The sequence below is a fragment of the Ovis canadensis genome, chromosome 21 (genome assembly GCF_042477335.2).
Source record: "Ovis canadensis isolate MfBH-ARS-UI-01 breed Bighorn chromosome 21, ARS-UI_OviCan_v2, whole genome shotgun sequence".
Classification (NCBI taxonomy): Eukaryota; Metazoa; Chordata; class Mammalia; order Artiodactyla; family Bovidae; genus Ovis; species Ovis canadensis.
This window is the reverse complement of record NC_091265.1, coordinates 24,929,462-24,951,901: the sequence shown is the minus strand read 5'-3', so window position 1 is coordinate 24,951,901 and position 22,440 is coordinate 24,929,462. Positions and strand designations below refer to the sequence as shown.

At 40.5% G+C, this 22,440-nt stretch overlaps 1 protein-coding gene across 3 annotated transcripts in view; it reads left to right on the top strand.

The window, feature by feature from the left end:
• The window catches only part of CCDC81 (coiled-coil domain containing 81), a 48,818-nt gene that overhangs the window by 3,098 nt on the left and 23,280 nt on the right, over positions 1 to 22,440 (top strand). Inside the window, exons 1-5 of one of the 3 annotated variants that reach the window (XM_069564839.1) lie at positions 5,668 to 6,074; positions 11,952 to 12,013; positions 15,179 to 15,335; positions 16,811 to 17,067; positions 21,081 to 21,160. In XM_069564839.1, coding sequence (XP_069420940.1) covers positions 5,996 to 6,074; positions 11,952 to 12,013; positions 15,179 to 15,335; positions 16,811 to 17,067; positions 21,081 to 21,160 — 635 coding nt within the window. In that variant the 5' untranslated portion in view covers positions 5,668 to 5,995. Of the gene's footprint in view, positions 1 to 5,667; positions 6,075 to 11,951; positions 12,014 to 12,203; positions 12,264 to 15,178; positions 15,336 to 16,810; positions 17,068 to 21,080; positions 21,161 to 22,440 lie in introns of those variants that run through there. The other 2 variants (XM_069564840.1, XM_069564841.1) reach the window with 2 other exon arrangements.

Below are 22,440 nucleotides of genomic sequence, written 5' to 3'. Positions count from 1 at the left end.
ACAATGATAGTAAAAGCTGTGGTGCTCATCTTGTTGGGGAGAAAGCTTCGACTGCTGCACCACTGAATATAATGTTAAAAAAAATAAATTTCTTTTAAATTTATCTGGCTGCACTGGGTCTTAGTCACAGCACACAAGATCTTCATTGCTCCATGTGGCATCTAGTTCTCTGACCAGGGGTTGAACCTGGGCCCCCCTGCACTGTGAAAAGAGTCTTATCCACTGGACCACCAGGCAAGTCCTTACCTATAGGGTGTTATTACTAGATAATTTTTCAAAAATCCTATTTCCTTCCATTTCTACTTTGTTGAGGATTCTTCCTTCTGAAATTGTGAATGCATATTTAGTTTTATCAAATGTGCTTTCTCCATCTATTGACATGACTGCACTTTCTCCTATTTTTAAAAATTCTGTTAATGTTGTGAATTACACTGATGGAATTTTTAAATGTTAAACTGTCCTTTTATTCCTGGAATAAACCCCTCTTGGCTGTGATGCATCACATTTTTTTTTAATATCCCTGGAATCCTGTTTACTGATATTTTGTCAGGATTTTTACATCTACATTCAAAAGAGACACTGGCCTGTAATTTTTCTTTTTTGTAATGTCTTTTTTAGTTTTGGTATGAATGTTTTAATGATCTTAAAAAACTGAGATCAGAAGTCTTCTCTCTTTTTCTATTCTTTGAGTATTTGTAAATTTAGTATTATTTTTTCCTTAAATATTTTGAAGAATTAATCATTAAAGCCTTATGGGTCTGCTGTTTTTTTGTGGGAAAATTTGGAAGTAATTTGTTAGTCATTCTCTATAGGTAATGTCCTTGTTCAAGAGAAATATTATTATAGTTTGAGGTGAGTTTGAAGTTTATATAAAATAATAAATTATAGGTATGTCTTTGTATTGGGCTTCCATGGTGGCTCATATGGTAAAGAATCTGCCTACAACATAGGAGACCCAAGTTCGATCCTTGGGTCAGGAAGATCCCCTGGAGAAAGAAAGCACTACTCATTACAGTATTCTTGCCTGGAGAATTCCATGGACAGAGGAGCCTGGCAGGCTACAGTCCATGGGGTCATAAAGAGTTGGACATGACCAAGAGACTAACAAACACAAAAATCATGTCTTTGCACTAAGAAAATAAAAAAAAAACCTAGTAATCTTCAAATTATTTGTTTCTGCTTCATATATTTTGGAGCTCTGTTATTAAGAGCATAAATATAATAGGATAATTAGGATGTAAAAATTAAGACTTTTATGTCTTGTTCATAAATTGACCCCTTTATCATTATGAAATGGTACTCTATCTCTGATAACATCCTTTGCTCTGAAATCTAACTTGTCTGATGGTAATATAACCACTCTAGTATTTACTGATTAGTGTTAGTGTGGTATACTTTTTGCCACCCATTTAGTTTTTGCCTATTTGTTTACATTCTGAATGTGTTTCTGATAGGCAACCTATAGTGGGGTCTTGCTAAGTCACTGACTCTGTGCGACCCTACAGACTGTAGCCCTCCAAGCTCCTCTGTTCATGGGATTCTCCAGGCAAGACTACTGGAACGGGTTGCCATATTCTCCTCCAGGGGATCTTCCCGACCCAGGGACTGAACCTGCGTCTCTTACACCTACCTGCCCTGGCAGGTGGGTTCTTTACTGCTAGTGCCACCTGGGAAGCCCTGAATTCGAATCTACCATCTTGCTATTTGTTTTCTGTTTGTCTTGTCTGGCTTTTGTTCTCTTTGTTCTCTTTTTCTGCCTTCTTTTGGACTAACTGATTTTTAAATTCCATGTTGAGGGGGCTTACTTGTTACAATTCTATTGTATTTATAGTATACATGTTTAACCTGTCCCAATCTATCTTCAAGTGATAACACTTTACATATAAGAACACGACAAGTGGATACTTCCATTTCCTCTCTTCCAGCCTCTGTGCTATTGTTTACATACATTTTACTTTCATGTATTTTATAAACCCTAAAATATTTTATCTTTGCTGTAGTCAATTTCCTTTCTAAAAAAAGTATGTCTCTTAAATCATATAGAAAACTAAAAACTGAAATCACAAACCATTGTTACAATAGTAATGCATGAGTGCCTGCACGCTAAGTTGTTCAGTCGTGTCCAACTCTTTGAGACTCTATGGACTGTAGCCCGCCAGGCTCCTCTGTCAACGGGATTCTCCAGGCAGGAATACTGGAGTGGGTTGACATGCCCTCCTCCAGGGGATCTGCCTGACCCAGGTCTCTTATGTCTCCTGCATTGACAGGCAGGTTCTTTACCACTAGCACCACCTGGGAAGCCCAGCATTAGTACTAGGTTATGTAATTGCCCATGTACTCTCCTTTACTGAGATCTTTATTTCTTCACATGGCTTTGAATTACTTCAAATGTCCTTTCATTTCAATTTGCAAGATTCACTTTAGCATTTCTTGCAGGGCATGTCTAAAGGTAGTAAACATCCTCAGTTTTTATCTGGGAATATCTTGATTTTTCTGTCTTTTTTTTTTTTTTTTTTGGTCACATCATATGGCTTGTGGGAACTTAGTTCCCCAACCAGGGGCTGAACTCAGACTCTAGGCAATGAAAATGCCTAACCACTGGTGCTGTGCTGTGTGTGCTAAGTCGCTTCAGTTGTGTCCGACCCCATGGACTGTAGCCTACAAGGTTCCTCTGTCTATGGAATGCTCCAGGCAAGAATACTGGAGTGGGTTGCCATGCCCTCCTCCAGGGGATCTTAACTCAGGGGTCGAACCCACATCTCTTAAGTTTCTTTCATTGGCAGGTGAGTTCTTTACCACTAGCGCCACAAGGGAATTTCCACTCCCTCATTTTTTAAAAGATCTTTTGTTGGAGTATAGTTGATTTACAGTGTTGTATTGGTTTCAGGTGTACTGCGGAGTGAATCAGTTATCCATATGCTCTTATTTTTGTTTTTAAATTCTTTTCCATGCGGGCTATTACAGAGTATTAAGTAGAATTCCCTGTACTGTCCACCAGGTTCTGATTAGTTATCCATTCTATATATAGTAGTGTGTATGCGTCAATCCCAGTCTCCCAGTTTATCCCTCCACCCCCTGATCTCCTGGTAGCCGTAGTTTATTTTCTACATCCATGACTCTACTTCTGTTTTATAAATAAGTTAATTTGTATTCTCTTTTTTTAAAGAGTCCATGTATAAGTGATATCGGATGATGCTTGTCTTTCTATATCTGACTAACCTACCGTACTAGCTCCAAGTTTCATATGTTTGGAAGCCAAAACTTTTTTCTCATTTAATTTTTCCCATTGTTTCTTATTTATTCTTTTAATTTTTGGCTCCATTGGATCTCAGTTGGCTTCCTGCTGGACTTTCATTGCGTTGTGTGGACTTCTCTCTAGTTTCAGCACGCAGCCTTAATAGCCCTGAAGCATGTGGGATCTTAGTTCCTTGACCAAGGATGGAACCTGTGTCCCCTGCATTGAAAGGTGTACTCTTAACCACAGGATGACCAAGGAAGTCCCTCCTATTGTTTCCTTAAGTGTACTGCAGTTTCCTCTGTTATCATTATTCCTGTCTTATGAGTGAAAAACTGAAGCTCTGAAGTATTAACATTTTTTCAGTCATACAAATTATTTATGCTAACATCAGGTGTGAATTCAGGTCTTCAATTGCCAAAATTTTTATTTTTTCTTATTTGAAATGGGGGGAAAACATGCAAAATGTTTATAAGAATGACAGGTCAGATGAGTACGGCATAAATATTAACTTAGCATCCATTAATAAACAATGGTATATACATAGGTATCATTATCATATTTATTATTCATTGAGGCCACATCTATTAAACATGGGAAAGTTCTATTAGACTTTTATCCTGCAAGTGCACCAGGTAGAATGGTGATAGTGTGCTATCTATTACTTGACGTGTTCTTTTTCTTTAATAGTCTGACTTGAGTTTTCCTACATTTCTTCCTTGGGAGATTATTCCATAGCTTAGTCTCAAAGTATTCTCATCTGTAATATTATCTAATTTACCTTTCTTCAGTTGTGTTACATCTTTGCCATTTCGTCTGTCAAGCGTTTATAAACAGCTGTCACTCCCAATGACATAAATCACTCTGGGGTCAATCTTCCCAAGACATGGTTTTATGCTTTTAGTTATTGGGTGGCTTTCCCTCATCTCTGTCAGAAATTTCTCTGATTGCAGTTGACCTTGAACAATGGGAGCGGGTGAGGTTTGGAGTGCCAACCCTCCCCACAGTGGAACCCCCTCCCCAACTTTACAGTCAAATATCCCTCATGCCCCTCTACCCCCACCCTGATATCTGCTGTTCCACATCCATGGATTCAGCTATTCCAGGATCTGTGTTACTATAGCATATATATTTAGTGAAAAAAATCTGCATGCAAGGGGACCTGGGCAGTTCAGGTTTGTACTGTTTGAGGATCAACTGAATAGTTTCCATCTGACATATAGATTCTTTATGCCACATAATGAAATACCAACTCCATTTTAATACTGAAGAATATAATAGTCTGTGTGAGTGATCACATCATCTTATCCCAAAGGCTTCAGGAGCCATCTACACCTTCCAAGTAATCCCAAATCTCTTTGCTAAGCATTCAAACCAGTCATCTCAGAAGTAACCTCCCCCTCCTTGTACTGCTGTTACATTGTCTTCATATCTCAAATATGAGAGTTAATATGGAGAAGTCACTCAGTGAGAAGCCCCTGATCTCGGCAACTAGAGAAAGCAGCGCTTAGCAACAGAGACCCAGCACAGCCCAAACGAAAAAGTTTGTTCAAGAATGGTTGCAGCAACATTATTCCTAATAGCTCCAAAGGGACAATTCATGTCTCCCTCAACAGTGGAATAGATAAATCAAGTGTGCAATCGTCACACAGAGGGATAACATGCAACAGTGAAAATGAACAAATCGCTACTGAAGAAATCACAGAGGAATCTCACAGTGTTTAGTGACAGAGCCATACACCGAAGCATGCATACTGTATGCTTCTAAAAGTTCAAATGCAGGTAAAATTAATTGATGGTATTTGTTGGAATAATGTCGGGAGGGGGAATGAGGTGCATTTCTGTGGTAATGGTGGAGTTCTATTTCTTGACCTGAATGGGGTTTACATGAGTGTGCTTTCTTTGTGATAATTCATTGTCAGCAGAGGAGAGAGTATGAAAACAGTTCTGCAGGAGGAGATTCATTAAGTGTAGAAGGAAGGAGAAGCTGACTGTAATGAAAAAGAAGTCGACTCCCTCCCCAGTCCTCCTGCCCTCCATTTCCTGGGAGAGGAGTCTAGGAAAAATCAGACACGAGACAAATTCCAGCTCGCACTCAAACTCTCAAACAGACCCAGAGACTCAGAAAGTCCATCACCCGGGACAAACGCTCATTTCCAGATTTGTCCAGGGTGATTACCAAAGCGACACGTCTCTTCGCTGCTCAGGGCAAGAAGGAAAGGGAAAGAAAAAAATAAATAAAAAACATTGTTACTTCCCAATTTCTCTCTGCCTGGAGCTCTGATTCAACCGGGCCACCTGGGACCAGACACACCTAGGGGGCTGGGCCGCGGCCTTATTCGGACTCCCTAGCAACGGAGCGAGCCTTTATCGCGTCCTAGCAACACGCTTTTCCCTGGCTCTCGGCGGGCCCGCCCTGGCGCGGTCCCCTTACCCCGCTCCGCGCTCTGGCTGACCCTCTCAGTGGGCCTCCGAGAGGTCCCCAGAGCTTGGATTTGCGCTTTTTAATTCAAGTGCCGAACAGCTCTCTGAGTTCCTGTGGTGGGCACCTTTCAGCGAGAGCCAGAGTCGGGGGCACGGGGTAGGGGACGGCAAGAAAAAAACGTTTAAGAAAGAAAGAAAAAAAAATCGAGATTTGGTAATTTTTAAGGTACATCCAAATTTCCCAGGAGAGGGAGGCTGGAGAGTGGGACAACCACGTTTGTGTAAACTCCATCTGAAGAAGAAAAGAGGCAGCATCTGGCCGACAGGGGACCAGAGATGCTGGACACCATCCTCCCTTCGCTGCAGGACGTCGGCAGGCACCTGCTGCCCACACTGCCCTCGCTGAGCCAGGAGGGTAAGCGACAGGGACTAGGGGCTGAGGACGAGCCTTTACCTGCTTGGGGCAAAGCTAAGGGCTTCTCCCCATCCCCTGTCTCTGGAGGGCCTTGAAGGGCCCGTGTTGCCTTGTCAAGCAGCTGGTAATCACAGCCGACTCATGGTGGACGTCCGTCCAAAGGCTCTTTTCATTTCTTTAGCTGCGCTGGGTCTTAGTTGCCCCTTGCTAACTCACTTGCTCGGTGTGGGAGGGACTTCCTTGACCCGGGATGGAACCCAGACCACCTGCACTTGGGAGCATTAAGTCTTAAGACACTTTCCTTTACTGACTTCTTTAATGAGAGAAAGGGGCCAGCTGAGGGGGGTTTAATTAAATGAGATAATGTACACGCAGGGACGTGGAGTAAAGTCTCAATAAATGCTGGCTACAAACAACCACCCCAAATGGCTCCTTCTCAGAATTCAGGCAAGGCTGGTATCTCAGGCTTGTGTTAAGAAAGTGAGATGAAGGGACTGCCCTGGTGGTCCAGTGGTTAAGACTCTGGGCTTCAGCGAGGGGAGTGGGTGAACGGGCTCCATCCCTGGCTGGGGAAGTGAGAGACTACATGCTGCCTGTGGTAGCCAAAAAAGGTAAACAACAACAACAAACTGAGATTAAAAAAAAGAAATGGCTATTTGGAAGAAGACTTGACATCTTCTATAGAAAATTTGCTAGGCTTGGTTAGACAGTTTCTTTCTCAAAGTGACATCGAGATTAAAAAAAAAAAGAAATCATTTTTGGGCGTCCTGGGTCTTCATTGCTTTGCCCGGGCTTTCTCCAGTTGCAGCGAGCAGGGGTTAGTTCCTCTTTGTTGTGGTTCTTAGGCTTCTCCCTGCACCGTCCTCTCCTGTTGCAGAGCACAGACTCTAGGCGAACCGACTTCACTAGTTGCAGCCCGAGGGCTCAGTAGTTGTGACAACCCATGCCAGTATTTTCGCCTGGGAAATCCCAAGGACAGAGGAGCCTGGCTGGGTACCGTCCATGGGGTCACAAAAGAGTTGGACACGACTGAGCAACTAGACAACAGCAGTAGTACTTGGAGGGAACCATCATCACTTTACAGATGGGAATCGGTCGAAACTATTGAAGGCTGCACAGTGAGCAATCCGTGGGGGCCGGAAGGCTGCAGGTCTCCAGACACACAGCACAGTGTGCCTTTCCACTGCACTATGCTCTGGGAATATGTTTCCTTGTCTAAATCACTCTATAATAATTTGCTCTGTTTGTATATCAATATTTTAGTTTTATAAGATGTTTTATAAAGTTAGGGGATTTATCTTTTCCTTTTGATATTAGTATCTATTTCAAGTATATATTATTCTGTAATATACATAATGGGCACTTGGTCTTTTTTTTTAAAATAATGATTATATATAAGGTAAAGTGTTTCTACCTGGAATACATTTGGCATTGTGTTTAAAAATACGGTTTTGAAAGCACAAAATGTTTAGAATCTGAAGTTAAATGAAGGTTGAATTGATTATGGAAGGTACATCCAGGGATGATTTCCTGTGGTTCTTGGTATTTCAGTGTTTGGTCAAAATAAATAACCTCAGCGTTCCTAAAAATATAACAGTAGCATATTCTTTAGATTGCTTTTTAGACTGGATTAGAAGTATTTTTCTTTTGAGATTTAGTGATTCTTTTCCTGACACTTTGGAGCATGGAAAAAAATCAAAGTTAGAAATCACAGTCTGCAAGATTTCCAGGTCTGTTCCATTTGAATTACAGAGGCTTAAAGGCTTCATTTCCTGAAGGAAATTATGTACATGTTTTCCTTTTCCTTCAGTGAAAAATATAAAATTTCAGTTTAGAATAATAAACTCTGTTCTTGTAAGACTTTGCCTATTAGATTTTTATTATTTTATTTATTTATTTCTGACTGTGCCAGGTCTTCATTGCTTGTAGGCTTTTCTCTAGTTGCAGCGAGATGGGGTTGCCTTCTACGGGCAGCATGAGAGCTTCCCGCTGTGGTGGCTTCTCTTGTTTCTGAGCACAGGCTCTAGGGTGTGCAGACTCCAGTGACGTGAAGTGAAGTGAAGTGAAAGTCACACAGTCATGTCCGACTCTCTGCAACCCCATGGGCTTTACAGCCCATGGAATTCTCTAGGCTAGAATACTGGAGTGGAGAGCCTTTCCCTTCTCCAGGGGATCTTCCCAACCCAGGGATTGAACCCCAGTCTCCCGCATTGCAGGCGGATTCTTTACCAGCTGAGCCATGAGGAGAGCCCGCAGATTCCAGTAGTTGCAATATATCCCTTATTCTAGAGCACTGGCTCAGTAGTTGTAGTCCATGGGCTTAGCTGCCCTGCAGCATGTGGGATTTTCCCAGATCAGGGATCTAAACCATGTCTCCTGCATTGGCAAACAGATTCTTATCCACTGTGCCACTAGGGAGGCCCCCCACTCCCACCCCGTTAGATTTTATAGGGTAAAATGACACAGTTGGACTTGAATGTATCTTTCAAATGAGGAAAGAGGATCTTCAAATTTCTAATTAAGCTCAGTCAGGTCTTTTCAGTAGGGTCTGGTTGCCAGCTATACAGTTTCTCCTGGCCCTAATTAAATCATTTCATTTTGGTATAGATTGTTTTCCTGAAATGTGAGCTGCGTATCATCACTGTAGGTGAAAGGCTTAACAGTTTTGACTTTGAAAAGTCTTCTTGTAAGTCTGGCTACGAGAGATTCTGTAACATTAGGGAATTAAATATTTTTAGTCATGATGAAAATTTGAATTCAGGAAACAGTTGAGACTACTAATTCTTAGCAGCCAGCAGCAGACAGGATTCTTTTGTCTGTAAGGGTGAGGAAGAGCGGGAAATGCAGCAGAATGGGACAGAGCAGAAGGAATACTTGAGTATATTTAATCAACTCTATATCCATGATTTAGAGTGAAGGGCAGAGCTGGCGTCCAGCTCGCTGTAGCATGCAGTTCCAGTTTTCTTGGTGAGTGAGTTTCCATCACCCAACTTGTTCCTCGAGGCTCATAAGAGTCACTTCCATCTGTGCGTGCATGCTCAGTCGTGTCCGACTCTGGACTGTAGTCTGCTGGGCTCCTCTGTCTACAGGTCTTTTCAGCAAGAATACTGGAGTGGGTTACCATTTCCTGCTCCAGGGGATCTTCGCAACCCAGGGATTGAAAGGTTGTTGCTGAGTTGTGAAAGATGCCGGAGTTCTTGACCTCCAGAGGAGAAGAATTCAATCTGGGACCAGAGACAAGGCTTGATTGCTCAGAGCTTTTGTGTAATAAAGTTTTATTAAAGTATAAAAGAGATAGAGAAAAGCTTCTGACATACACATCAGGAGGGGGCAGAAAGAGTGCCCCCTGCTAGTCTTTAGCTCAATGTTATATAGCTACCAGCAGATTGCTAATTAGAGAAAGGAAATGTCTCAAAACTCAAAGACTGTCACCAGGCCCCTCACCCACAACATACATTTTGAGATAACATTGGTACCAGGTGAGTCATCCCAGGCCATAAAATGATTGACATGAATCTTGCAGAGAGGCAGGTTTCCAAGTAAATATACAGTTTCATTAACATAGATTAGGAGAACAATGTATGAGTAAAACATACCGGTTTGTTGAGCCCTTATCAGTTCTGTGTCTTAAGTGGAGAAACTCAGAGTCTAGGGTAAATACATAGTTCATTAACATAGCTTAAGAAAAATTTCCATAAGAAAAATGCATTGGTTAGCTCAAGGTTTGAGAAAAGTTAAGTTCAGGTGGAACCGGGTGTCATCATGGCAACACAAAATTTTGAGAAACCTTTTAAATTTGTGTAGAGAAGGGAAAAAAAAATCTAACACATGTAGTTTCCTCCTGCCGCTTAAGAAAGAGATAAAAAACATCTGACACTTGCAGTCTGTTTCCTCTGTTTGGAGACCCCTAGCCTTCCTGCCTGTTACCCTCTCAGTATCGAACTGGTATCTCCTGCATTGCAGATGGATTCTTTACCCACTGAGCCATTAGGGAAACCCATGAGTCACTGCTACTTCTCATTGCCCATCCTGTTCATTCTCTGGCATATTAATAAAAATATTTATAATATTTTATACAGGATTAAATGAGTGCAATTTTCCACATTAGGTAGTGGTTTAAACCATTAGGAAAAATAGTTACAAGAGTAAATCAAGCAGTCTCTAAAATGGGGAAAGAATGGGTTTTTGTGCCCAACTGCATCTATGCCAAGAAGTGGTAAGCTGGTATTTGCCACTGTTCTTGATCCTTTCTTTTGAGAACTGAAACACAGCACTCTTTTGATTTGCAGAAAGAGTTCACTAGTGGAAAATATCTGTAATAAACTCATGACTAAGTTTGGAATGGAAATGTCAACACAGACATGGATTTCTATATTTATGAGTATTAGTTATACCCAGAGGATTCCTTCATATCATACATTAACACTAGTAATTGACAACTACTTATTTTTCTATCACAGCTTTCCTGGAACATAGCTCAGAACAAGAAAATAAGCATAGAAGGCCTCCCTCTGATCATTCAAAGTACAGAACGTGAAGTCTATGTCCAAATACAAATTAAAGCCCTTTGGGCCCTTACCCAAAAGTCTGTTTTTAAAAATTATTATTTTAGACATAATGTTAGTATATCTGTTGGAAGCAAGAGCACAGGTGATCAGAAGCAGTGAATTCAGACTGGGTGGTGAGCCTGCAGAGCACTTGTAGCAGAGAGGAGTGACAGCCGGAGTCCAGTGGTGACTACTGAGAGTGAAAGCAGTCAAGAATGAAGCAAAAATAAAAGTGCAGAGACAGTTAATGTACAGACAATGATCTTTCATGCTTTAGTGGCCCCTGGCCTCCTTCCTATATTATGGAATGGTGTGAGAATGAAGGCTCATGTTAATCAGATGGCACAGTGTAGACTCTTAGAAGCTTGTTGAATGGGTCATTAAGAAAAGCCTAGATTAGGGACCTCCCTGGTGGTCCAGTGGCTAAGACTCCATGTTCACAATGCAGTGGGCCCTGGTTCGATCCCTGGTCGGGGAACTAGATCCCACATGCTGCAGCTAAGAGTTCAAAAGCCACAACTGAAAAAAGATCCTGCGTGCCACAACTGAAGGTTCCACAAGCCTTGATGAAGATTCAAGATCCCTTGTGCTGCAACTGAGACTCAGCACAGGCACATATGTATTTATATAAAAAAATAAAAGGCTAGATAACACTAGGTTAACTCAGAAGGTTAAGAATCTGCCTGCATGGTGCATGGGGATGACCCAGAGAGGTGTTATGGGGAGGGAGGTAGGAGGGGGGTTCATGTTTGGGAGCACATGTAAGAATTAAAGATTTTAAAATTTAAAAAATAAAAAACTAAAAAAAAAAAAAAAAAGAATCTGCCTGCAATGCAGGAGACCCGGGTTTGATCCCTGGGTCAGGAAGATCCCCTGGAGAAGGGAATGGCTACCCACTCCAGTATTCTTGTTTGGAGAATTCCAGAAACAGAGAGGCCTAGCAGGCTACAGTCCATGGGATAGCCAAGAGTCTGACACAACTAACAACAACTATGTTTATAGAATAAAGGGCCAGGTGTGACATTTCCCTTTATTCTACAAAGATTTTCTCCCCTTCCTCTCCACCTTCTCTTTCTCTTTTGCCTCCTCTTTCACATTTTTGGAATTTAAAGCAAGTTAACTTTGCTTATTAGGAAAATTAACTTTGGGGAGTGACTTTATTTTCTGTTAATTTTAATTAATTAGAAATTATTATCACTTAAAATAAATAATGTAAATTATTTATTCTGCATTTCATATTCACATTTTTGTTTATGAACACTAAGATACTATCACAGGTGTGCTTTCATAAATTATTCATACATTATTTTTTATTTACCTTGAATTTCAGAAGTTTCTACTATTTGGGGAAATGTGTCAGAATTTGTGGAACGGCAGCTGTCCTTACACAAGGTAAGATTTATGCTTTAATTTCAATATAAGACATCAAAGAATGTTTCTTCCTTAGTCTCCAATAGTTTTGCTGGGAGCAAGATAGCAGATTTTAGAGCCATCCAGTGTTAGCTGCAGTCTTGTGATTTTATGATGCTCACACTTAGGACTTGTGGCTGGTAGATTTAACAGATACGGATTTCACCCTTAGGTAACGAATGTGAAAGTTCTGCTGTTCCAGTGATAGGAAGTGTATCACTGATCAGCCCAGGTATGTATAGAGAAAGTAGATAAATTCTGTTCATCTGTGATCTGGTAGTTCCTGGAGTGGCTATAGGAGGATATGATGCTTCTTGTCTTGCCTCCTTGCAGGAAATGGATTTTAAATGAAATGTAAGAAGGCAGTCAGAGACTGAACTCTACTTGCCAAAAATGAGAACCTTTGTCCACGGATGGGCTATTTCTTCCCATCAAGTCTTGAGTTTGGATGCCACAGAACTGAACAGAGATGTTGGGAGTTTCGAGGGTGCTGGGATATTGTGAAATGTTTATATCCTACTCAGAGGTCCCAATATGAGAACCTTTGATCTGAATTCATCCGTGCAATCTATTTTGTTTGATCTGATAATTTAAATTAGTCATCAGAACTTAAAATTGGGAGAGTTTGTACAGATTTTTTTTTCTTGAAAAATCAGCCGATTAACAAAATCAGTTTTTGTTCAGTACATGTGACACTTGGCTGAAGCTGACAAGGGTCTCTCCCCTTTAGATGGGGCATGCACTCCTTAGCCATCATATTCTCTGGCTCAGTACCTTCACTCCCTTGCATCCTTTCTTGGCTCCTGTAGCATTTGACTTTGTAACCTTTGATGTATGATGTTTCCAGGAAGACAGATACCTAGAGTGATAGCCACAATCTTTTGCTTCTGCACATTAACCAAGATCACCACACTATAGCACGTATCTTGTATGTTTTGGGTTGTCTGATTTTAAGTGAGGGACATTAAACCTACCATAAAGAATGAGAGGGACTTCCTTGGTGGTCCAGTGGTTAATCCTCCATGCTCCCAATGCCAGGGGCTTGGGTTTGATCCCTGTTTAGAGTCCTAGATCCCACATGCCATAACTAAAAGATCCCATATGCCGCAGCGAAGATCAAGACCCTGTGTGCCACAACTAAGATCTGGCGCAGACAAGTAAATAAATAGATAAATGGTTTTAAAAAGAGAAAGAGAATGAGGAAGCAGAAATTCTCTCCCCCTGATGGCAAGGGATTAAAATTTAAACTGTCACACAATTTCAGTCAGTTCAGTTCAGTCGCTCAGTCGTGTCCGACTCTCTGCAACACCATGGACTGCAGCATGCCAGGCTTCCCTGTCCATCACCAACACCCGAAGCTTGCTCAAACTCATGCCCATCAAGTTGGTGATGTGGCCAAAGTATTGGAGTTTCAGCTTCAGCATCAGTCCTTCCAATGAACACTCAGGACTGATTTCCTTTAGGATTGACTGGTTGGATCTCCTTGCAGTCCAAGGGACTCTTAAGGGATTTTTCCAACATCACAATTCAAAAGCATCAATTCTTTGGCACTCATCTTTCTTTATAGTCCAACTCTCATATACATACATGACTGCTGAAAAAAACATAGCTTTGACTAGATGGATCTTTGTTGGCAATGTCTCTGCTTTTTATTATGCTGTCTAGGTTGGTCATAGCTTTTCTTTCAAGGAGCAAGTGTCTTTTGATTTCATGGCTGCAGTGATTTTGAAACTCCCAAAATAGTCTGTCACTGTTTCCATTGTTTTCCCATCTATTTGCCATGAAGTGGTAGGACCAGATGCCATGATCTTAAGTTTTCTGAATGTTGAGTTTTAAGCCAACTTTTTCACTCTTTTCTTTCACTTTCATTAAGAGGCTCTTTAGTTCTTCCAATGAAGAAGGGTGCCATAAGGGTGGTATCATCTGCTTATCTGAGGTTATTGATATTTCTCCCAGCAATCTTGATTCTAGCTTGTGCATCATCTAGCCCGGCATTTCACATGATGTACTCTGCATATAAGTTAAATAAACAGGGTGGCAGTATACAGCCTTGATGTACTCCTTTCCCGATTTGGAACCAGTCTGTTGTTTCAAGTCTGGTTCTAACTGTTGCTTCTTGACCTGCATACAGATTTCTCAGGAGGCAGGTAAGGTGGTCTGGTATTTCCATCTCTTTTTAGGACAAGAGTAATCTTCAGTTTAGTTCAGTTCAGTTCAGTCACTCAGTCATGTCCGACTCTTTGAGACTCCATGAATCACAGCATGCAAGTCCTCCCTGTCCATCACCAACTCCCGGAGTTCACGCAAACTCATGTCCATCAAGTTGGTGATGCCATCCACCCATCTTATCCTCTGTCATCCCCTTCTGCTCCTGCCCCCAATCCCTCCCAGTATCAGGGTCTTTTCCAGTGAGTCAACTCTTTGCATGAGGTGGCCAAAGCATTGGAGTTTCAGCTTCAGCATTAGTCCTTCCAATGAACACCCAGGACTGATCTCCATTAGAATAGTCTGGTTGGATCTCCTTGCAGTCCAAGAGACTCTCAAGAGTCTTCTCCAACACCACAGTTCAAAAGCATCAATTCTTTGGCTCAGCTTTCTTCATAGTCTAACTCTCACATCCATACATGATCATTGGAAAAACCATAGCCTTGACTAGATGGACCTTTGTTGGCAAAATCTCTGCTTAGAGTAATCTTAGATAAAGATTAAAAGCAGCTATGACATCCATACATTAAAAAAATATATTTATTTATTTGAGTATACCAGGTCTTAGTAGTGGCATATGGGATAGAGTTCCTCCACCAGGGATCAAACCCAAGCCCCCTGCACTGGGAACGCAGGGTCTTAGCCACTGGACCACAGGGAAGTCCCCATGCATGTTTTTTTAGTCCTCACAGCCTTCAAATGATATGAAGATGATGGATCAGCAAAGCACTGTGGATTGAGATATTACATTTTATACTTCTTTGAAAACTTAGAGTCATGAAATACTAAAGCTGTAATGGGTCATAAAGAGCATTGAATTTTAAGGCACATGCTTAAATTTCTTCATGTGCTTTGGTATAACAGTGCAAAGGATTATTTTTCTTTACATTTCAGTGAATTCTCTCTGTTTTTTTTTTTTTTTTTTGCCCTTTGCCTTTTCAGGGAGTTCAGATTCCGGGACTTGGAACTTTCACTTTCATGAGACAAAAGCTTGAGGTGGGAAATAAGAAGTTTTTCCTAATTCAGAGGCCGGTATTTGTCATGGCAGAGAAGTTACTACAGATGCATGGACTCAAACAAAACAGAGTATATACTCCTGGTAAATAGATTGTATTTTAAAGACTTTCCCAGTATGTGACTAGCCTGGGGATGAAAATGAAAAGGCAATGCTTGGCCAGTTGTTGCTTTGCTGGTTTTTGCTTTGAGAAGCTCTCTTTTCATGTGGTACCTTTGTCAGAGGGAAGGGCTGAGGTAGGGAATAATATTCAGTCTTCTCGTAGGTCATTTTCAACCTCAGAAGCTCAAGGCCGGATGTGACATCAAGGCACATCACTGACTTATACAGATTTTTATTCTTATTTCAGATCTAAGAAATTAAAAGTGGTTGTAAAGAAGAGAAAGTTAATTAGGGTTACTGGTTGGAAGAATCACATTTAATATCAACTGGGAAAAGATCAACTGTGTTTCTATTGTATATCATCTAAATTATTGAAATTTAAAAGTTGTTAGAAGGTTAATGGAGAAGGCAATGGCACCCCACTCCAGTACTCTTGCCTGGAAAATCCCATGGACGGAGGAGCCTGGTAGGCTGCAGTCCATGGGGTCACAGAGCCGGACACTTACTGAGCAACTTCACTTTCACTTTTCACTTTCATGCATTGGAGAAGGAAATGGCAACCCACTCCAGTGTTCTTGCCTGGAGCGACTTAGTAGCAGAAGGTTAATAATTCTCTAAAGACTTAATACCTTATACACCTCTTACATCCTAAAATCTTCCTTCTTTCCTTTGCTTCCTTATTCCCTTCCTCCCTCCTTCTTTTCCCTCCTTCCTTTTTCCCTTCCACGAATATTTACTAAGGGCTAACGACATGGCAGTCCTTGTCCCACGTGCTAGAGACATGGTGGGGAGACATGACACCTTCCCCAGGATACTTGCATTCCAGTTTCAGGGTGTGGCTTTGTGTGATACCTGCTCTGGTTACTTGTGGTAGGAGGGTTCCCTCCTAATTTCTGGTTGTGTTCCTTTTGACTTTCCTTATCATGCCCTCCTGCATCAGACTTATATCTGGATGAAGAGACTTCATCTACCCCCAATGCTGACAAGGTGAAAGGGCTGGAACTTGCCTTTCAATTAACATCTCTGGAAGTTAATTTGCAGAGTAACTTTCTACCAAAAAATGGTATATTGGAAAAACAAATACCAACAAGCTATACTTGGAATTTGTTATGCCTGTATTCTGTACGATAAATTTGATGGATTTTTTGACCATTTAAAAATTTATTTATTTTTGACTACACTGGGTCTTCATTGCTTTGTGTGGGCTTTCTCTTTCAACAAGAGAGAATGAAAAGCTTGTCTGTAGCACAGTTTAGAAAGCTAAGTGTGCTTGTTCTGAGCAAAAACATTCTATTTTTAGGGAAATTTTAATTGAGCATTAAAGAGTACAACTGAAGGCTTCACAGGTACGGTTCTGTTTTTAAGTATTAAGTGAGAATCAAGTGATTATTTGTGAGTGTGTATAATATATCTTTGTTATAATCTCCAATTCTTTGCTCTCCCCCTTTCTCCTCTAGGTGATATCCCAATAGTTCCACTTAATTTTGTCATGATATCCTTGGAGGGTCCATTTAGCAGAGATATAGTGGAAGGATGTGTGAAGGAGACGCTGCTTTTTTTGTCACGATCCATATCCATCAAACAAAATGTGGAATTTACATTCAAAGGAATTGGGGTCCTCATGATCAAAGACAGCAAAGTCAAGATGAGATTCTATAAGGACTTCCTTTGTACAATGGATGGAAGCGGGGCTTTGGCAAAAGCCCTAGCAAATGTAAATTACTGTTTTCCTTCTCCTAACCCCTTCTTTTTTTTTTCAATTTAAATTTATTTATTTTAATTGGAGGCTAATTGCTTTACAATATTGTATTGATTTTGCCGTACATCAACATGAATCTACCATGGATGTACACATGTTCCCCATCCTGAATGCCCCTCCCACCTCCCTCCCCATCCCATCCCTCTGGGTCGTCCCAGTGCACCAGCCCCGAGCATCCTGTATCTTGCATCGAACCTGGACTGGCGATTCGTTCCTTATATGATATTATACATGTTTCAGTGCCATTCTCCCAAATCATTCCACCCTCTCCCTCTCCCACAGAGTCCAAAAGACTGTTCTATACATCTGTGCCTCTTTTGCTGTCTCGCATATAAGGTTATTGTTACCATCTTTCTAAATTCCATATATATGCATTCGCATATTGTATTGGTGTTTTTCTTTCTGGCTTACTTCACTCTGTATAATAGGCTCCAGTTTCATCCACCTCATTAGAACTGATTCAAATGCATTCTTTTTAATGGCTGAGTAATATTCCATCATTATATGTACCACAGCTTTCTTATCCATTTGTCTGCTGATGGACATCTAGGTTGCTTCCATGTCCTGGCTATTATAAACAGTGCTGTGATAAACACTGGGGTATGTGTGTCTCTTTCAATTCATGTTTCCTTGGTGTGTATGCCCAGCAGTGGGATTGCTGGGTCATATGGCAGTTCTATTTCCAGTTTTTTAAGGAATCTCCACACTGTTCTCCATAGTGGCTGTACTAGTTTACATTCCCACCAACAGTGTAAGAGGGTTCCCTTTTCTCCACACCCTCTCCAGCATTTATTGCTTGTAGACTTTTGGATCACAGCTATTCTGAGTGACGCAAAATGGTACCTCAATGTGGTTTTGATTTGCATTTCTCTGATAGTGAGTGATGTTGAGCATCCTTTCATATGTTTGTTAGCCATCTGTATGTCTTCTTTGAAGAAATGTCTGTTTAGTTCTTTGGCCCATTTTTTGATAGGGTCATTTATTTTTCTGGAATTGAGTTTCAGGAGTTGTTTGTATATTTTTGAGATTAGTTGTTTGTCAGTTGCTTCATTTGCTATTATATTCTCCCATTCTGAAGGCTGTCTTTGCACCTTGCTTATAGTTTCCTTTGTTGTGCAGAAGCTTTTAATTTTAATTAGGTCCCATTTGTTTATTTTTGCTTTTATTTCCAGTATTCTGGGAGGTGGGTCATAGAGGATCCTGTTGTGGTTTATGTCCGAGGGTGTTTTGCCTCTGTTCTCCTCTAGGAGTTTTATAGTTTCTGGTCTTGCATTTAGATCTTTAATCCATTTTGAATTTATTTTTGTGTATGGTGTTGGAAAGTGTTCTAGTTTCATTCTTTTACAAGTGGTTGACCAGTTTCCCCAGCACCAGTTGTTAAAGAGATTGTCTTTAATCCATTGTATATTCTTGCCTCCTTTGTCAAAGATAAGGTGTCCATAGGTGCGTGGATTTATCTCTGGGCTTTCTATTTTGTTCCATTGATCTATATTTCTGTCTTTGTGCCAGTACCATACTGTGTTGATGACTGTGGCTTTGTAGTAGAGCCTGAAGTCAGGCAGGTTGATTCCTCCGGTTCCATTCTTCTTGCTCTTTTGGCTATTCGAGGTTTTTTGTATTTCCATACAAATTGTTAAATTATTTGTGGTAGTTCTGTGAAAAATCCCATTGGTAACTTTATAGGGATTACATTGAATCTATAGATTGCTTTGGGTAGTATACTCATTTTCACTATATTGATTCTTCCAATCCATGAACATGGTATATTTCTCCATCTGTTTGTGTCCTCTTTGATTTCTTTCATCAGTGTTTTATAGTTTTCTATATATAGGTCTTTTGTTTCTTTAGGTAGACATATTCTTAGTATTTCATCCTTTTTGTTGCAATGGTGAATGAAATTGTGAAACTCTTTTTTTAAACCTTTTATTTTGTTTTGGGGTATAGCTGATTAACAGTGTTGTGATAGTTTCAGGTGAACAGCAAAGGGATTTGGCCATACATATACATGTATCCATTCTCCCCCAAACTCCCCTGCCATCCAGGCTGTCACATAGCATTGAGCAGAGTTCTAGGTGCTATATATACAAGTAGGTCCTTGTTGAGAACTAATTGAATCTGAATGTACTAATTTGGGATGGATGAATTGGATTATCATGAATGTTATATAATCTTGTGACCCATAGAACAAAAGCCTGACTTTCTTTTTTTTTAATGAAAGAGCTATGAAAGAAAATGTTATACATATGGTTTAATTCTCCCTTCTGATTTCTTCTTTTACAGTGCTCTGGGATGGGGGTTTAGGAGATGGAGTAATGCATACTTAGGCCCCTGGTGTTTTCTCCACATCATGGCTTCATACATGTTGACTCAGAGGGATGCCAACCCTGTGTGTGCAGAGTGGAGACACACACACATGAGTATCACCCTCTCATTTTCATTAAAACACAGGCAGGATGTGCAAAATCAGAAACAAGGCCAAAGGTTCCATCTCTCACCCTCAGGGATTCTGCAGAACTTTGTAAGCTTTGATACATGTTTGAAGACAGGATAATGCTTCATTTGGCCTGCTGTACTCTAAGATGTACCTTTTAAGGAGAGTTTTCCAAAAGAACTGCTCTTGATGGGTATCCTATAAAAAAAGCTCTATGGGCCAAAGCACATAGGTATGTTAAAGGACCAGAGAAGTCTGGCTGGAAAGAAGCAGCTTTAACTGCCTGAAAGTATTTAATCATGGAACTTTAGGTTGAGTCAATATTCATTAATGCCTGTAAAACAGATTTCAGGAAACTGCTTAAAGTTGTGAGAGTGACTGTTTTTCCCCTAAATGTTCCATAACATAAACCCGAGTGCTGTCTTGTAGAAGAGTTATCTTAGGAAGCTGTGTGCCAATTTCAGTGATGCTGCTTTAGCTCAAAATATTTTTAAAACTTTGATCTTTAGAATCTCCTTCAAAGCCTTTTGTAAACCAGATCATTAATCCAAAAAGAATAATTTTACCTGTTATTCTATGCTAGTATAATTTAATAATGTAATTATTATATATAATATACAATTATTAAATAAATTATATTATAAATACAATTTGTAGATTATAATAAATATATATTATATATAATAAATGTAATTGTCACTATTTGTGGAGTGCTTTTATGTGCTAGCCACTTATATATAGTACCTCCTAAAAGTCCTGTGAATTTGATCCCACATATCTAGGGTCTAAAGCTTTATAGCTGTTGTTTTTGTTCAGTCCCTCAGTCATATCTGACTCTTTGTGACCCAAGGACTGCAGCATGCCAGTCTTCCCTGTCCTTCACTATCTTCCAGAGCTTGCTCAAACTCGTGTCCCTTGAGTCGATGATGCCATCCAACCATCTCATCCTGTCACTCCTTTCTCCTTTTGCCCTCAGTCTTTCCCAGTGTTAGGGCTTTTCCAATGAGTCAGCTCTTTGCATCAGCTGGCCAAAGTATTGGAGATTCAGCATCAGTCTTTCCAAAGAATATTCAGGGTTGGTTTCCTTTAGGATTGACTGGTTTGATCTTCTTGCTGTTGGCAGTGTGGGCATTTAAACATGAGGATAGCTGACTCCAAAGTCTTTCTTTCAACTACCTAGTTTCAGAGTTATTTGGGTCAAAAGTGGAACTAGCCAGCTTGCTCATATTCCTGAGAGTTTCAAGAAGTTGGCTGTCCTCTTTAAGTTCAGGAGCTGTCAACCCTGAGGGCAGTTTCCAAGGAGGAAATGGTTTGAGAAAAGGCAGCACAATGAAATTGGGATGGGACCAAGCAAGGTGACTTCTTTGGTAAATGAGATCATTCTTCATTGGATGTTGAGTTCTAGACTTTAAGCCCTAAACAGAAATAACATTGGAGGGTATCATGGTAGTCTGAGGCCTTCGAGCAGCCTGTGGCTCTGATTGTCTGTGTCCTGGACCGCAGCCCAAATGTAACCTGTCTTTTTCCCTGTCCCCAGAGGCCTGACACAGTGGACTCAGTGTTGTCTAGCAGAGAGAACTTGGGGAAGCGACCCAACAGCGTGCTTGCATTTCCAAGGTCAGTGCTTTCCTCCATAGGTTCCTCTAGGCATGGCTGTCCTTGCCGACCGGTTGATAGAATTGGACAGTGTTTTGCACCTGAGTTTTCTAGCCCATGCTCCATCTAGTGCAGCTCTCTCTTGCTCTCTCTCTGTGTTCTAGCAAATGAGTTTATTGCATGCACTTTCTGTAGTTAAGTTAAAAAACAATGGACACTTAGAATACTTAAAAAAAAAAAAAAACACCTCTTGGTTCCCTGGGAATTCTCTTACTGCCTCCTACCAACCTTAGTCCTTGCAAGTATCAGTAAAATTTTTCTCACCTACTAGGCTTTCTTCTACCTTTCACCCCTTCCTCTGACCTAGTCCCTTCCTCATCATGCACTCTAGACTAACAGCTGTCTAAGATTTGATTTTTACCACAGAAGGGGCTAGAAAGACAAGGTACAGCTTCACCCCAACAGCATAGTGAGTGTTTTCAATGGCTGCTGATGCTCCTGAATATAATAATGATAATGATAACAACATGATAATATTATAATGACAATAATAATAGCAATCATCTATGGAGCACTTACTAGTTGCCAGATATTGTTAAGCACTTTCTTAATAGTCTTGCATTTAATCTTTACTACAACCACTTGAGATATGTATTATAATTTTATAAAGGAGCAAAATTAATTATAACATCAATTCTATTTTTAATTAAAAATTTTATTGAAGTATAGTTCATTTGCAATGTTGTGTTAGTTTTAGGCATTCAGCATGTAGTTTTCATTCTTTTCTTTTTTTAACAAGTGAAGTATCTTCAGTTAGTTCAGTTGCTCAGTCGTGTCCAACTCTTTGTGACCCAATGGACTGCAGCACGCCAGGCCTCCCTGTCCATCACCAACTCCCAGAGTTTACTCAAACTCATGTCCACTGAGTCAGTGATGCCATCCAACCATCTCATCCTCTGTTGTCCCCTTCTCCTCCCACCTTGAATCTTTCCCAGCATCAGGGTATTTTCCAATGAGTCAGTTCTTTGCATCAGGTGGCCAAAGTATTGGAGTTTCAGCTTCAGCATCAGTCTTTCCAGTGAATATTCAGGACTTATTTCCTTTAGGATGGACTGGTTCGATCTCCTTGCTGTCCAAGGGACTCTCAAAAGTATTCTCCAACACCATAATTCAAAAGCATCAATTCTTTAGCGCTCAGCTTTCTTTATAGTCCAACTCTTACTTACATCAATACATGACTACTGGAAAAACCATAACTTTGACTACATGGACCTTTGTTGGCAAAGTAATGGCTCTGCTTT